This window comes from Bombina bombina, chromosome 7 (genome assembly GCF_027579735.1).
Source record: "Bombina bombina isolate aBomBom1 chromosome 7, aBomBom1.pri, whole genome shotgun sequence".
NCBI classification, from domain to species: domain Eukaryota; kingdom Metazoa; phylum Chordata; class Amphibia; order Anura; family Bombinatoridae; genus Bombina; species Bombina bombina.
This window is the reverse complement of record NC_069505.1, coordinates 348,197,300-348,215,473: the sequence shown is the minus strand read 5'-3', so window position 1 is coordinate 348,215,473 and position 18,174 is coordinate 348,197,300. Positions and strand designations below refer to the sequence as shown.

The window sequence follows — 18,174 nt, the reverse complement described above, 5'->3', positions numbered from 1 at the left end:
CCCCAAATTCAGTTGGACCAGGAGACCAGAGATTCTCTTCTCTGGTGGTTGTCTCAGGACCACCTGTCTCAGGGAATATGTTTCCGCAGGCCAGAGTGGGTCATTGTAACGACCGACGCCAGTCTGTTAGGCTGGGGTGCGGTCTGGGACTCCCTGAAAGCTCAGGGCTTATGGTCTCGGGAAGAAACGCTTCTCCCGATAAACATTCTGGAACTTAGGGCGATATTCAACGCTCTTCAGGCATGGCCTCAACTAGCTGCGGCCAAATTCATCAGATTTCAGTCGGACAACATCACGACTGTAGCCTACGTCAATCATCAGTGGGGAACAAAGAGTTCCCTAGCGATGACGGAAGTAACCAAAATAATCAGGTGGGCGGAGGATCACTCCTGCCATCTCTCAGCAATTCACATCCCAGGAGTAGACAACTGGGAGGCAGATTTTCTAAGTCGCCAGACTTTTCACCCGGGGGAGTGGGAACTCCACCCGGAGGTATTTGCCCAGCTGACTCAGCTATGGGGCACTCCAGAATAGGATCTGATGGCGTCCCGTCAGAACGCCAAACTTCCTCTCTACGGGTCCAGGTCCCGGGACCCCAAGGCGGTATTGATAGATGCTCTAGCAGCGCCTTGGTCCTTCAATCTGGCTTATGCTTTTCCACCGTTTCCTCTCCTCCTGCGTCTGGTTGCCAGAATCAAGCAGGAGAAGGCTTTGGTGATTCTGATAGCACCTGTGTGGCCATGCAGGACTTGGTATGCAGACCTAGTGGACATGTCATCTGTCCCACCAAGGACACTGCCAATGAGGCAGGATCTTCTAATACAGGGTCTGTTCAAGCATCCAAATCTAGTTTCTCTGACTGCTTGGAGATTGAACGCTTAATTCTATCAAAGCGTGGGTTCTCTGAGTCAGTTATAGATACTCTGTTTCAGGCTAGAAAGCCTGTCACCAGGAAAATCTACCATAAGATATGGCGGAAATATCTTTGTTGGTGTGAATCCAAGGGTTACTCATGGAGTAAGATTAGGATTCCCAGGATATTGTCCTTTCTCCAAGAAGGATTGGAGAAAGGTTTGTCAGCTAGTTCCTTAAAAGGACAAATATCCGCTCTGTCTGTCCTTTTACACAAGCGTCTGGCAGAGGTACCAGACGTTCAAGCGTTTGCTCAGGCTTTAGTCAGAATCAAACCTGTCTGTAAACCTGTGGCTCCGCCATGGAGTCTAAATCTAGTTCTTTCAGTTCTTCAAGGGGTTCCGTTTGAACCTTTACATTCCATAGATATTAAGTTGTTATCTTGGAAAGTTTTGTTTTTAGTAGCTATCTCTTCTGCTCGAAGAGTTTCAGAATTATCTGCCTTACAGTGTGATTCACCTTACCTGGTGTTCCACGCAGATAAGGTAGTTTTGCGTACCAAGCCTGGTTTTCTTCCTAAAGTTGTTTCTAACAAGAATATTAACCAGGAAATAGTTGTTCCTTCTTTGTGTCCTAATCCTTTTTCGAAGAAGGAACGTCTGTTACACAATCTTGATGTAGTTTGTGCTTTAAAGTTCTATTTACAAGCAACTAAGGATTTCAGACAAACATCTTCCTTGTTTGTTATCTATTCTGGTAAGAGGAAAGGTCAGAAAGCGACTGCTACCTCTCTTTCCTTTTATTTGAAAAGCATCATCCGTTTGGCCCATGAGACTGCTGGCCAGCAGCCTCCTGAAAGAATTACTGCTCATTCTACCAGAGCAGTGGCTTCCACATGGGCTTTCAAGAATGAGGCTTCTGTTGAACAGATTTGTAAGGCAGCGACTTGGTCTTCACTGCATACTTTTGTCAAATTTTACAAATTCGATACTTTTGCTTCTTCGGAGGCTATTTTTGGGAGAAAGGTTTTGCAAGCAGTGGTGCCTTCCGTTTAAGGTACCTGTCCTGTTCCCTCCCTTCATCCGTGTACTAAAGCTTTGGTATTGGTATCCCACAAGTAAAGGATGAATCCGTAGACTGGATACACCTTGCAAGAGAAAACAGAATTTATGCTTACCTGATAAATTACTTTCTCTTGCGGTGTATCCAGTCCACGGCCCGCCCTTTCATTTAAGTCAGGAATTTTTTTTTTATTTAAACTACAATCACCACTGCACCCTATGGTTTCTCCTTTTTCTTCCTAACCCTTGGTCGAATGACTGGGGGTGGAGCTAGAGGGGGAGCTATATGGACAGCTCTGTTGTGTGCTCTCTTTGCCACTTCCTGTAGGGAATGAGAATATCCCACAAGTAAAGGATGAATCCGTGGACTGGATACACCGCAAGAGAAAGTAATTTATCAGGTAAGCATAAATTCTGTTTTCTAATTTACTCCTATTATCAAATTTTCTTCATTCTCTTGGTATCTTTATTTGAAATGCAAGAATGTAAGTTTAGATGCCGGCCCATTGTTGGCGAACAAGCTGGGTTGTTCTTGCTGATTGGTGGTTAAATTCATCCACCAATAAAAAAAGTGCTGTCCAGAGTTCTGAAAAGATAGCAAGAGAAAGAAGAAATATTGACAATAGGAGTAAATTAGAAAGTTACTTAAAATTGCATGCTCTATCTGAATCGCAAAATAAATAATTTGGGTTCAGTGTCCCTTTAATGGAAATTAGTCTTGTGTTTGCCTTTGCAGGAGGAAGGTGAATAAGATAGGTGCCCCAGGTGTTTGTGGGAAGGGTGCTCAGACCGATTTGAGATCCAGATTTTCCCTCAGAAAGCTACTGTTTGGACATTGGGATGTCTTTGGGCTATGGGTAGTGGCACAAGAACACTCTATAGGAGTTTGTCAAAGGCTTGCCACTGGTCCCTAGCCCCCCTCCTGTTGGTTTTACATTATACTCTATATATTTATATCCTTTGCTGTCACGTGTATAGCATTGGATTGGCTCCTGGAAGCAGTTTCTGCTGCTTATGGTAAGTTTAGTAGTATGGAGTAGTAGATACTCAATTGTGGGTGTATAATAGTCTAGGGACCATTATATAATGCATTTTTAGGTTTGGGTATATGGGTACCTTATATCTCCTTAGTATAGGCCTTGAGGTGCATTAACTATTTGTTAGCATGTGTTGGCTTCTTTCTTTCAAAATAATTTTTCTATTAGCATGTCGGCTTGTTTGTGCGTGTCATTATTGTTCATGCATCGGGTTTTTTTCGAGTTAGTGCTCATCTTATTCTATATGGATATTTAACTCTCCTGAAGTTTGCTTATTAAGCCTCTGATCAGAGGGTAAGATTTAATTACTTCCAAGAGCTTCTTTATTTGGGTGTAAGGTTGTTTTATTTATCCTCCCTACAGGGAAGTTCTTCAGATTTTGCTCCAGGATTTAAAGATTTTATACACTCTGCTATAGCTGAGATGTTGACGGCCCTGCCCCTTCCAGTAACTCAGATAAGTCTGTTAAATTGAATGTTCCAGGCCCTGAGGGTTAAGTATTTTCAGATGATCATGAGTCATTCTCTGATCGGGAAACTGAATCTTCCTCTTTTTTGTTTAAGCTTGAACACCTTCCTTCTCTTTTAAGAGAAGTGTTATGTACTTTAAGGGGTTCCTTGAGGATCTGTTTGTTAAACAGTTGGATTTAATTTTCAAGTCCTCTGTTAAGTCACCTGAAGTATTTCCATTTGATAATGCAATCTCTCAGATAATTTGTAAAGAGTTGTCTAAGTCTGGTGTCCCTTTTAAATCCTAAAGTAGATGGGGCTATTTCAACTTTGACTAAACCTACTACTATACTTCTGGAATATAGTACCTCTTTTTGAGATCACATGGATAGGAAATTTAGAATATTTTCATAGAAAGGCTTTTTTGTAAGCAGGTTTTCTTTTAAGGCCAGCTATTGTGTGTGTTGCAGCTGCCTTTATCTTTCTAATCAATTAAAACTCTTAGTAACAGCTAATGCTTTCATTTGTGATGTTGTTGTTGATGTTATTAAGATCAATGCTAAGAATATGTCACTGGCAGTTTTAACTAGAAGTGCCTTATGGTTGAAATCATGGTCTGTTGACATGGTTTCTACATCTAGACTTCTTTCTCTTCCTTTGAATTGAAACAAATTGATTGGGTCTTGTTTGGATTACATTATTTCTACGCCAACTGAGGGGAAGGTGCCATTCTCTCTCAGGATAAGAAGTCTAAAGGTAAATCCAGGGTTTCTAAACATTTTAGTTCATTTCATTAATCTAAAAACAAAAAGTCCCCCATCTCTTCACAGAATTATTATTATAGGTTATTTGTAGAGCGCCAACAGATTCCGCAGCGCTATTAACAAAGGCGGAGTACAAAAAAACAGTTATAGGGATCAAATGGGTAGAGGGCCCTGCCAAGAGTTGCACTGTTGTAGTCAGCTCTTGAGAAGGTGATCAACAAACAGCTGGACTCTTAAGCTTACATGCTAAGGGGGTTCAGGGGATAGCAATGGAGGAGAGGAACTGGTATAAAGAAAGGTTAGCGTAGGTTGTATGCTTCCCTGAACAGTAGAGTCTTTAGGGAGCACTTGAAGCTTTTAAAATTAGAAGAGAGTCTTGTGGAGCGAGGCAGAGAGTTCCACAAGATGGGAGCCAGTCTGGAGAAGTCCTGTAAACGGGACTGTGATGAGGTGACAAGAGAGGAGGAGAGAAGGAGGTCGTGAGCAGAGTGAAGGGGACGGGAGGGAGAGTATCTGGAGACAAGGTCTGAGATATAGGGGGGAGCATTGCAGTTGAGGGCTTTGTATGTCAGAGTGAGAATTTTGTGTTTGATCCTAGAGGCAAGAGGAAGCCAATGAAGAGATTGGCAGAGAGGTGCGGCAGATGAAGAGCGACTTGTAAGGAAGATGAGTCTGGCAGAGGCATTCATTAAGGATTGTAAAGGAGCTAGGTGGTAGGTGGGGAGACCAGAGAGGACAGTGTTGCAGTAATCGAGGCGGGAGAGGATGAGAGAGTGGATTAAAATCTTAGTTGTGTCTTGTGTAAGGAAGTGTCTAATTTTAGAGATGTTTTTAAGGTGGAAGTGGCAAGCTTTAGCCAGAGACTGAATGTGAGGAGTGAAAGAAAGATCTGAGTCAAATGTGACCCCGAGACATCGGGCATGCAGGGTAGGGGTAATGATGGAGTTGTCGACAGTTATAGAGAGATTGGGGGTGGAGAGTTTTGAAGAAGGGGGAAAATAAGGAGCTCAGTTTTGGAGAGTTTTAGCTTGAGGTAGTGAGAGGACATGAGCAGGGTTCTTCCAGTTTCTCCTGGAAGCCAAAATCCCTAATTAGAAAAGATCTTAACAGTCCACTACCAAGTCCGCATGAAGGTGCGGCCCCTGGTCCAGAGCTTCTGGTAGGTGGCAGATTTTCAGGGGGCTTGGTTTCATTCTGTTCAAGGTCCTTGGGTTCTGAGCATTTATTTACCAAGGATACAGAATAGGTTTCAACACCTCTCAGGTAATAGTTTCTTCTATCTCATTTTACAAGGAATATTGTAAAGGCAAGAGCCTTTTTTCAGTCTATTTCAGACCTGGAATCTCTTGGTGTAGGTAGTTTTGCAATTGGAACAGGGTCAGAGCTTCTACTCAAACTTATTTATTGTTCACAAGAAGGGAAGGTACTTGCAGATCTGTTCTGGATTTGCAAACTTTAAACAAATTTCTCAGGGTTCCTTCTTTCAAGATGAAAACCATTTAAATACTTCCTCTTGTTTAACAGGGACAATTCAGGTCCTCTATAGATCTGTAGGATGCCTGTCTTCTTATCCCTAGTCACAGGGATCATCATCCATTCCCAAGGTTTGCCTTTTTGGTCAAACATTTTCAGTTTGTAGCTCTTACGTTTGGTCTGGCTACAGCTCCCAGAATCAGAAAATACATTTTTCAAAGAGTTCTCTGTTCCCTCAGTCCAGGATTACTTTTCTGGGCGTAATAATCGACTCAGTCTCCATGACTCTGTCTTTGACAGGTTAAAGTTATTCTCAGCTTGTGTACTTCAGCCATTTCCTTCTCCTTCTATAGCTCTTTGTATTGCTAGCAGCCTCAGATGCAATTCTGTTTGGTCAGTTTCACATGAGGCCTCTGCAGCTTTCTGTCATTGATACTTTGGTTTAGGTCCATAAGCCTATAACTTAGAAAATGTATCACAAGGTTCGACAGGCTTTTTATTTCCTGGTGTATGGAAAATGGGTTCAGTTTGAACTCTTTTAGAATTCCTTAATTTCTTCATGATGGTTTGGATAAAAGTTTATTCACTAGTACTTTAAAGGTTCAGATTTCTGCTCTTTCTCTTGTTTCACAAAATTGTTAAATTTCCTGATATTCAGAATTTTGTGAAGGCCTTAGGGTTAAGTCTGTGATTAAACCAATTTAGTTTTTGAGTCTTAATTTGGTTTTAAGGTTTTGCAGGTTCCTCCTTTTGTACCTATGCATGATTTAGTTATTCAGCTTTTGTCCTGGAAGGTCTTGTTTTTTGGCTATTTTTTCTGCTAGAAGAGTTTCTGAATTGTCTGCTGATTGTTGTGAGCCTCCTTATCTTGCATTTAATTATAAGGCAGTTTTGAGAAATAAGTTTGAATTTTTGCCTAAAGTTTTTTTTATAACATCAATCATTGTTGTTCTTTTTTGTCCTAATTCAAAGGAGAGGTTTCTCCATAATTTCGATGTGGTGAGAGCTTTGAAGTTCTATTTACAGGCTACTAAGGATTTTAGACAGTCTTCTTGTTTGTTCATTAATTTTTTCTGGTTCTAGGAAGGGTTAGAAGGCTGCTACCATTTCTTTGGCCTCTTGGGTGAAGCTTTTGATTCATAAGGCTTACTTGGGGGCAGGTCAGTCTCCTCCTAAATGGATTACTGCCCATTCTCTCAGATCAATTGCTACTTGGGCCTTCAAGAATAAGACCTCAGTTGATCAAATTTCCAAGGCAGCAACATAATCTTCCCTACATACTTTTTCTTAAAGTGAGAGTCTACTCCAGAATTTTTATTGTTTTATTACCTATTCCGCAATTTTGCATAATCAACACGGTTATATTAATATACTTTTTACCTCTGTGATTAACTTGTATCTAAGCCCCTGCAGACTGCCCCTTATTTCAGTTCTTTTGAGGCATTTGCATTTTAGCCAGTCTGTGCCCTCTCATAAGTAACTCCACGGGTGTGAGCACAATGTTATCTGTATGGCACACATGAACTAACACCCTCTAGCTGTGAAAATCTGCCATGCAATCAGATAAGAGGCGGCCTTCACGGGCTTAGAAATTAGCATATGAGTCTACCTAGGTTTAGCTTTCGACTAAGAATACCAAGAGAACAAAGCAAAATTTGATTATAAAAGTAAATTGAAAAGGTTTTTAAAATGTCATGCCCCATCTGAATCATGAAAGTTTAGCTTGGACTAGACTGTCCCTTTCATTCTACCATTTTGATGTTTTTGCTTCTTCAGAAGAAGCTTTTGGTAGGAACTTACTTCAGGCAGCTGTTTCTGGGCATTAAATATTTTTTGTATTGATTTTTTTCTGAATTAAAAAAAATAAAGAAATTGTAGACTCTCACGACCATAAAATAAATTAATTTATCAGGTAAGCATAAGTTATATTTTTATCCGGGTGTTCATTAAAATCAGCTGGGTGCTGTGCCCGTTAAATAGGTCCTGGGGAAAACACTGCAACATAAAAATAAAATTTTAGGTTTTCTAGGAATACAAACATGTTCTCATAGGTTTGAGTTTTATGCCAATATGATCTCAAATCACTTCAACTGGGGCAATTTAGTTATCACTGATTGATGTTGGTCTAGTCAAAAAGGACCTGATGTATGATTTGGTGGATGGACAAGGTTTCACGTGTACTATTGCACAGAGATTTCCTTGTGCAATGCCGACCCCTGCTTTCATGCCACCAGTAGCATGAGAGCAGGGCCTGCCAGTTTTTCTCCACCATCTCTGAGGTTGTATGTCCTCCGAAACGGCTCCAAAGAAGCATCTGATGCTTAGTACATGGAACCTAAAGTCATTACAAAGAGAGAACCTTGCATAATTAATTGAGATTTTTATCTCAAACGAACTGCTAGATTACGAGTTTTTGTCGGTAAGGCTTGCAGGGCTACCGCTCCTTTTTTTCCCACCGCTCCCTTAAGCCAACGCTGTTATTATAGGTTTTTTTAAACCTGGCGTTAGCCACAAAAACGTGAGCGTAGAGCAAAATTTAGCTTCACATCTCACCTCAATACCAGCATTGCTTACGGTAGCGGTGAGCTGGCTAAACGTGCTTGTGCACGATTTCCACATAGGAAACAATGCGGCTGAGCTGGCTGAAAAAAAACCTAACACCTGCAAAAAAGCAGCGTTCAGCTCCTAACGCAGCCCCATTGATTCCTATGGGAAAATAAAAAATATGTCTGCACCTAACACCCTAACATGAACCCCGATTCTAAACACCCCTAATATTACACTTATTAACCCCTAATCTGCTGCCCCCGACATTGTCGCCACCTGCATTATACTATTAACCCATAATCTGCCACTCCGGACACCGCCGCCACCTACATTATACTATTAACCCCTAATCTGCCACTCTGGACACCGCTGCCACCTACTTTATACTTATAAACCCCTAATCTGCTGCCCCCAACATCGCCGACACCTACATTATAATTATTAACCCCTAATCTGTCCCCCCCCCACGTCGCCGCAACTATATTAAATTAATTAACCCCTAATCTGCCGCCGTCGACTTTATTATAGTGGCGGCGACGTTATTAGCCCCTAAACCTAAGTCTAACCCTAACACCCCCCTAATTTAAATATAATTTAAATAAATCTAAATAAAATAACTACAATTAAATAAATTATTCCTATTTAAAACTAAATACTTACCTATAAAATAAACCATAAGATAGCTACAATATAACTAATAGTTACATTGTAGCTAGCTTATGATTTATTTTTATTTTACAGGCAACTTTGTATTTATTTTAACTAGGTACAATAGTTATTAAATAGTTATTAACTATTTAATAACTACCTAGCTAAAATAAGTACAAATTTACCTGTAAAATAAATCCTAACCTAAGTTACAATTACACCTAACCTCTACACTATCATTAAACTAATTACCTAAACTACCTACAATTAATTACAATTAAATTCAATAAACTAAATTACGAAGAAAAACAAACACTAAATTACAGAAAAAAAAGAATTACAAGAATTTTAAACTAATTACACCTAATCTAATCCCCCTAATAAAATAAAAAAGCCCCCCAAAATAATAAAATTTCCCTACCCTATACTAAATTACAAATAGCCCTTAAAATGGCCTTTTGCGGGGAATTGCCCCAAAGTAATCAGCTCTTTTACCTGTAAAAGAAAAATACCATATGCCCCCAACATTAAAACCCACCACCCAATCCCCCCTTAAAAAAACTTAACACTAACCCCCTGAAGATCTCCCTACCTTGAGCCGTCTTCACCCAGCTGGGCACAAGTGGACCTCCAGAGGGGCAGAAGTCTTCATCCGATCCGGGCAGAAGAGGTCCTCCAAGCGGCAGAAGTCTTCATCCAAGCGGCATCTTCTATCTTCATCCATCCGGAGCGGAGCGGGTCCATCTTCAATCCAGCCGACGAAGAATGAAGGTTCCTTTAAATTACGTCATCCAAGATGGCACCCTTGAATTCCGATTGGCTGATAGGATTCTATCAGTCAATTGGAATTAAGGTAGGAAAAATCCTATTGGCTGATTGGGTCAGCCAATAGGATTGAGCTCGCATTCTATTGGCTGTTCCAATCAGCCAATAGAATGCAAGCTCAATCCTATTGGCTGATCCAATCAGCCAATAGGATTTTTCCTACCTTAATTCCGATTGGTTGATAGAATCATACTATTAATCCTACTACTACTAATAACTGTTTTAGTACTGGTTTGGCTATCTGCTATATGTGGATGGGTATCTTTTGGTAAGTATGTTTTTTATTTCTTAAGACACCTCAGCTATGGTTTGGCACTTTTTGCATTTATATAAAGTTCTAAATATATGTATTGTACTTATATTTGCCATGAGTCAGGTTCATGTGTTTCATATTTGGGAATGTAAACACTTTAAGAAATGTATTTCTTACCTGAGGTCTAGTCTTTTTTCAATTTGACTACTTTTTGCAATTGTGGGTGTTAGGCCCGCGGGTGCATCAAATGCTAGACTTTATTGCGTCATTTTTGGCGTGAAAAAATACGTTTATGACGCAACTTCGTCATTTCCGGCGTCATACGTGACGCCGAGACCTTTCACACGGCGGCGTCATTAGTGACGCAAGTGTGTCATTTCCGGTCATTTTTGGCGCCAAAAAAGTTTACGTTATGTTGTGCGTCATACTTGGCGCCAAATCTTTTTCAATACCCCATTAATATTTGCCTCCTGCTTTCTTCTCTATCAAGAGGCCTATGCTTTTGCATTTTTTTTCCCATTCCTGAAACTATCATTTAAGGAAATAGATCATTTTGCTTTATATGTTGTTTTTTCAGTTACATTGAGCAAGATGTCCCAATCTGATCCTGTTTCTGAAGTTTCTGCTGGAACGTTGCTGCCTGACATCGGTTCTACCAAAGCTAAGTGCATTTGTTGTAAAATTGTAGAAATTATTCCACCGAATGTCATTTGTAATAGTTGTCATGATAAACTTTTACATGCAGATAGTGTTTCTATCAGTAATAGTACATTGCCAGTTGCAGTTCCTTCAACTTCTAATGTACATCATATACCTGTAAATTTTAAAGAATTTGTTTCTGATTCTATTATGAAGGCTTTGTCTGCATTTCCACCTTCTAATAAACGTAAAAGGTCTTTTAAAACTTCTCATTTAGCTGATGAAATTTCAAATGACCAACAAAATAATAATTCATCCTCTTCTGATGAGGATCTATCTGAAACAGAAGATCCTTCCTCAGATATTGACACTGACAAATCTACTTATTTATTTAAAATAGAGTATATGCATTCTTTATTAAAAGAAGTGTTAATTACTTTGGATATTGAGGTAAGCAGTCCTATTGACGTTCAGTCTAATAAACGTTTAAATGCTGTTTTTTAACCTCCTGTGGTTTCCCCAGGTGTTTTTCCCATTCCTGAGGCTATTTCTGATATGATTTCTAGGGAATGGAATAAGCCAGGTACTTCCTTTATTCCTTCTTCAAGGTTTAAGAGATTGTATCCTTTAGCAGCAAAATCTATAGAGTTTTGGGAAAAGATCCCTAAAGTTGATGGGGCTATTTCTACTCTTGCTAAACGTACCACTATTCCTATGGAAGATAGCACTTCCTTTAAGGATCCTTTAGATAGGAAGCTTGAATCTTATCTAAGGAAGGCCTATTTATATTCATGTCATCTTCTCAGACCTGCTATTTCTTTGGGTGATGTTGCGGCTGCATCAACTTTCTGGTTGGAAAATTTAGCGCAACATGAATTGGATTCTGACATATCTAGCATTGTTCGCTTACTGCAACATGCTAATCATTTTATTTGTGATGCCATTTTTTATATTATCAAAATTGATGTTAGATCCATGTCTTTAGCTGTATTAGCTAGAAGAGCTTTGTGGCTTAAATCTTGGAATGCTGATATGACATCTAAATCTAGATTATTATTTCTTTCTTTCCAAGGTAATAATTTATTTGGTTCTCAGTTGGATTCTATTATTTCAACTATCACTGGAGGAAAAGGAGTTTTTTTGCTTAAGGATAAAAAACCTAAGGGTAAATCTAAGGCCTCTAACCGTTTTCGTTCCTTTCGTCAGAATAAGGAACAAAAACTCAATCCTCCTCCCAAGGAATCTGCTTCCAGTTGGAAGCGTTCCTCAAATTGGAATAAATCCAAGCCATTTAGAAAACCAAAGTCTGTCCCTAAGTCTGCATGAAGGTGCGGCCCTCATTCCAGCTCAGCTGATATGGGGCAGATTAAGGTTTTTCAAGGATTTTTGGATAAAATCTGTCTAAAATCATTGGATTCTGAGCATTGTCTCTCAAGGGTATCAAATAGGATTCAAAGTAAGACCTCCTGTGAGAAGTTTTTTTCTCTCACACATTCCTGTAAATCTAGTAAAAGCTCAGGCTTTTCTGAAGTGTGTTTCAGACCTGGAGTCTTCAGGGGTAATCATGCCAGTTCCTCCTCAGGAACAAGGTTTGGGGTTTTATTCAAACCTATTCATTGTACCAAAGAGAGAAAAAAATTTCAGACAAGTTCTGGATCTGAAAATTTTGAATCGTTATGTAAGAGTACCAACTTTCAAGATGGTGACTATAAGGACTATTCTGCCTTTTGTTCAGCAAGGACATTATATGTCCACAATAGACTTGCAGGATGCATACCTTCATATTCCGATTCATCAAGAACACTATCAGTTTCTGAGATTCTCTTTTCTAGACAAGCATTACCAATTTGTTGCTCTTCCATTTGGCCTAGCAACAGCTCCAAGAATCTTTTCAAAGGTTCTGGGTGCCCTACTATCTGTAATCAGAGAACAGGGTATTGCAGTGTTTCCTTATTTGGACGATATCTTGGTACTAGCTCAGTCTTTACATACTGCAGAATCTCACACAAATCAACTAGTGTTGTTTCTTCGGAAACATGGTTGGAGGATCAATTTACAAAAAAGTTTCTTGATTCCTCAGACAAGGGTCACTTTTTTAGGCTTCCAGATAGATTCAGTGTCCATGACTCTGTCTCTAACAGACAGGAGACGTTTAAAATTGGTTGCAGCATGTCGGCTCCTTCAGTCTCAGTCATTCCCTTCAGTGGCTATGTGCATGGAAGTTTTAGGTCTCATGACTGCAGCATCGGACGCGACCTCTACAGCTTTGTATGCTGAATCAATGGTGCAGGGATTATACAAAGATATCACAATTAATATCCTTGAATCCCAATGTACAACACTCTCTGACATGGTGGATAGATCACCATCGTTTGGTTCAAGGGGCTTCTTTTGTTCGCCCAACCTGGACTGTGATCACAACAGATGCGAGTCTTTCAGGTTGGGGAGCTGTTTGGGGGTCTCTGACAGCACAAGGGGTTTGGAAATCTCAAGATGCGAGATTACCAATAAATATTTTAGAACTCCGTGCAATTCTCAGGACTCTTCAGTTCTGGCCTCTACTAAAGAGAGAACCGTTCATTTGTTTTCAGACAGACAATATCACAACGTTGGCTTATGTCAATCATCAGGGTGGGACTCAGTCCCCAAGCTATGAAAGAAGTATCTCGGATACTTGCTTGGGCGGAATCCAGCTCCTGTCTAATCTTTGCGGTGCATATCCCAGGTGTAGACAATTGGGAGGCGGATTATCTCAGCCGCCAGACTTTACATCCAGGGGAGTGGTCTCTCCATTCAGATGTGTTTTCTCAGATTGTTCAGATGTGGGGGCTTCCAGAGATGGATCTCATGGCCTCTCATCTAAACAAGAAACTTCCCAGATACCTGTCCAGGTCCAGGGATGTTCAGGCGAAAGCAGTGGATGCGCTGACACTTCCTTGGTGTTATCAACCTGCTTACATCTTCCCGCCTGTAGTTCTCCTTCCAAGAGTGATCTCCAAAATCATCATGGAACAGTCTTTTGTGTTGCTGGTGGCTCCAGCATGGCCACACAGGTTTTGGTATGCGGATCTGGTTCGGATGTCCAGTTGCCCGCCTTGGCCACTTCCGTTACGGCCAGACCTACTATCTCAAGGTCCGTTTTTCCATCAGGATCTCAAATCATTAAATTTGAAGGTATGGAAATTGAACGCTGAGTTCTAAGTCATAGAGGTTTCTCTGATTCAGTGATTAATACTGTGTTACAAGCTCGTAAATCTGTTTCTAGAAAGATTTAATATAGAGTTTGGAAGACTTACATTTAATCGTGTTCTTCTCATAAATTCTCCTGGCATTCTTTTAGAATTCCTAGAATTTTGCAGTTTCTTCAGGATGGTTTGGATAAGGATTTGTCTGCAAGTTCCTTGAAAGGACAAATCTCCGCTCTTTCTGTTTTATTTCACAGAAAGATTGCTATACTTCCTGATATACACTGTTTTGTACAGGCTTTAGTTCGTATTAAGCCTGTCATTAAGTCAATTTCTCCTCCTTGGAGTCTTAATTTGGTTCTGAGGGCTTTACAGGCTCCTCCATTTGAACCTATGCATTCTTTGGACATTAAACTACTTTCTTGGAAAGTGTTGTTCCTTTTGGCTATCTCTTCTGCTAGAAGAGTTTCTGAGCTATCTGCTCTTTCTTGTGAGTCTCCTTTTCTGATTTTTCATCAGGATAAGGCAGTTTTGCGGACTTCTTTTCAATTTTTACCTAAGGTTGTGAATTTTAACAACATTAGTAGAGAAATTGTTGTCCCTTCTTTATGTTCTAATCCTAAGAATTCTTTGGAGAGATCCTTACATTCTTTGGATGTGGTAAGAGCTTTGAAATATTATGTGGAAGCTACTAAAAATTTCAGGAAAACTTCCAGTTTATTTGTTTTATTTTCTGGTCCTACGAAAGGTCAGAAAGCTTCTGCTATTTCCTTGGCTTCTTGGTTGAAACTTTTGATTCATCAAGCTTATTTGGAGTTGGGTCAAACCCCGTCTCAGAAAATTACAGCTCATTCTACTAGATCAGTCTCCACTTCATGGGCTTTTAAGAATGAAGCTTCAGTTGATCAGATTTGCAAAGCAGCAACTTGGTCCTCTTTGCATACATTTACTAAATTCTACCATTTTGATGTATTTGCTTATTCGGAAGCAGTTTTTGGTAGAAAAGTTCTTCAGGCAGCTGTTTCAGTTTGATTCTTCTGCTTTTGATTTAAGTTTTTTTCTTTCAAAAGTGAAAATAAACTTATTTTTTTGGGTTGTGGATTATTTTTTCAGCGGAATATGGCTGTTTTTATTTTATTCCCTCCCTCTCTAGTGACTCTTGAGTGGAAGACTCCACATCTTGGGTATTGATATCCCATATGTCACTAGCTCATGGACTCTTGCCAATTACATGAAAGAAAACATAATTTATGTAAGAACTTACCTGATAAATTCATTTCTTTCATATTGGCAAGAGTCCATGAGGCACACCCTTTTTATGGTGGTTATGATTTTTTGTATAAAGCACAATTATTTCCAAATTTCCTTTTTTGATGCTTTCGACTCCTTTCTTTATCACCCCACTGCTTGGCTATTCGTTAAACTGAATTGTGGGTGTGGTGAGGGGTGTATTTATAGGCATTTTGAGGTTTGGGAAACTTTGCCCCTCCTGGTAGGATTGTATATCCCATATGTCACTAGCTCATGGACTCTTGCCAATATGAAAGAAATGAATTTATCAGGTAAGTTCTTACATAAATTATGTTTTTAGTTTTATTGTAGCTATCTTAGGGTTTCTTTTATCGGTAAGTATTTAGTTTTAAATAGGAGAATTTATTTAATTATGTTAAATTTATTTCGTTTAAATTATATTTCAATTAGGGTTAGGTTTAGACTTAGGTTTAGAGGTTAATACCTTTAATATAGTAGCGGCGACGTTGGGGTGGCAGATTAGGGGTTAATAAATGTAAGTAGGTGTCGGCGATGTTAGAGATGGCAGATTAGGGGTTAAATAATTTTTATATAGTGTTTGCGATGTGGGGGGGCCTCGGTTTAGGAGTCAATAGGTAGTTTATGGGTGTAAGTGTACTTTTTAGCACTTTAGTTAAGAGTTTTATGTTCCGACGTTAGCCCATAAAACTCTTAACTACTGACTTTTAAATGCGATTTCTTGACAGGAGAGGGTCTACCGCTCACTTCTTCCAAGACTCGTAATACCAGCGTTAGGCAAATCCCATTAAAAAGATAGGATACACAATTGACGCAAGGGGATTTGCGGTAGCCTCGAGTCGCGGAAGAAAGGTGAGCGGTAGACCCTTTCCTGTCTGACTCGTAATACCAGTGGGCGTTAAAAAGCAGCGTTAGGACCTCTCAACGCTGCTTTTTAAGGCTAACGCCAAACTCGTAATCTTGGAGTAAGTCTTTTGTGGTTGCTGCAGCTTCAAATTTGCCTCCCTAGACCTGGGTGTTATAGCTTATGCACAAATACACTTTTGAATGTTCTTAAATATTTGTATTAGATTGTAAAATGTAATTTTAACGGTGCACATGAACTTGGTGTTAACACACCTACCTAAAAGATATTTCATTTCTTTTAACAGGAAAAATGGAAAATTATGAGTTCATTCATTCAAGCAAGGTCAAATTCATTTATCCAAATGAAGAGGAAATTGGAGACCTTACGTTCATAGTGACTGAAAAAATGGATCCTTCAATCACGTCACAACCTTTGAACATTTTATTGTATTTGTTAGCATTCCAAGTGAGTTCAGTGGATGGACCTGCGCAAGAAGCTTTACTTCAACCCAAAACACTCATTCTGACAAGCTCAGATTTGTTTCTCTTCAATGAAGACTACATTAGTTATCCACTGCCCGATTTTGCCAAGGAGCCTCCAAAAAAAGACAAGTACCAGTTAATGGATGGGAGGAGAATTCGAGATTTAGACAGGGTATTGATGGGCTACCAGACTTATCCTCAGACTCTTACATTTGTGTTTGATGATGTGAACAATCAAGATTTGATGCACCACTTATCAATGGATCACTTTGGCGAAACTATTAGTGAACATGATTCTGCAAAGCCTAGCAATGGAGGGAGAGAAATTCTGTGGTATATTTTTATACCAAGCGCCGACTGCAGAGAAAAATTAATCTCACTCCTTGCAAGACAGTGGGAGATTTTGTGTGGTAGGGAGCTACCTTTGGAAATGACTGGTTAAATATATATATATATTTAAAATGAAGATTTTGCAATATCTACTTATTGTAGTCACTGTTTACCTTCTGGACTTTTGCTGAATCCATAGACTGTTACTGATATAATTGTTAACCTGTATTTGCAGGATTTCAATTACGGTAACTTAAAATACAGATATTTGTGTTAAATGCATAATTTGTCTTGCATCTATTTCAGAGCATTAATAGTACACTACACTTTTTGCCTATAACTAATAACTATTTTTCACAGTATAAATATTTATTTTTATTTCCAATGAAGGTTTAAATATTTACACAAAAATGTGGTTAACTTAGAATTCACTTTAATGCTATTCTTGTACCTACAGTATTTTATATGTTTGCTGCTGAAAGTTGTTTGCATCATCTATGTCCTTCACGTACACTTAAAGGGACAGAAAACTGTAAATTTTTCTACCATGTATATGAAAAACACTATTTATACATATTAAAATATGTTAAAGCTGTTTATTTTGATTTTAAAACACAAAGGTCTGATGTTCAATGGCTGACTGACTGAAAAAACACCACTGCTTGATTTTGGATAGTGACGCTTCTCAAAAGCAAAATTAATTTAAAAAAATTGTCTCATTACAAGAACATCCATTTTACAAACAAAAACATACATTTTAAAATGCCCAAATTTAGATGCAACAACAAAAAAAATATGTTTGTGTCCTTTTAAGTGCATTTTATTCATATTTTTTCGTTTTTGGATGTTACACTTTTACAAAAAAGTAAAATAATGTTACTCTATAAAATGTCTTGTCGAGTGCATATTAAAGTAGTTTTATAAAGTTTTAAAAAATAAAGTGGTAACACACAAAAGAATATTTATCAAAGGACTTGTATGTAGAAGACTTACCTGGCACCTATGTTTACACGCACAATGCACATGGTCATCTTCCCATTTTTTAAAAAACAAAAAAGCACAAAATATTGAATTTTAGTATGTTAAACAATTTAAATTGAACTACAGATAAATTAAGTCTATCTTGTCACTGAAATCTGCTATCCAGTTGTATGAAATAGTTATGACAAAGAGAACACATGTAAATAACCAAATAAAATAATCTATGTACAGCATCATCGTGGTATCTTTCTGCTTATATATTTAATTTCTCTTAATATACAAACTTTTAGTTTACTAGAATAGGCAGCTGCCTATGGATGTCTTCACTTACATTGGGCAACTGTCTGGTTGATTAAAGAGAAGCCTGATAAAACAGACAGCAGTCTGAGAAACTCTTTGTGAGAGTCTGAGCTTTATCAGTCCGGCAAGACGTTGGAGAAACCAGTTTCCTTGCAGTGTCAGTGAGCTGGGACACTGTGAGATCCCAGTCTGTTTGATTTAGCACAATTGGGTTCTGCTCCACTTGTGAGTA

At 39.0% G+C, this 18,174-nt stretch overlaps 1 protein-coding gene across 1 annotated transcript in view; it reads left to right on the top strand.

Moving 5' to 3' along the window:
* NISCH (nischarin) overlaps positions 1–17,875 on the top strand; it is a 670,823-nt gene extending 652,948 nt beyond the window's left edge. The window contains 1 exon segment of the mRNA XM_053721022.1: positions 16,154–17,875. Within this exon segment, the coding sequence (XP_053576997.1) occupies positions 16,154–16,773 (620 nt within the window). The 3' untranslated portion in view covers positions 16,774–17,875.
* The last annotated feature ends 299 nt before the right edge of the window (positions 17,876–18,174 follow it).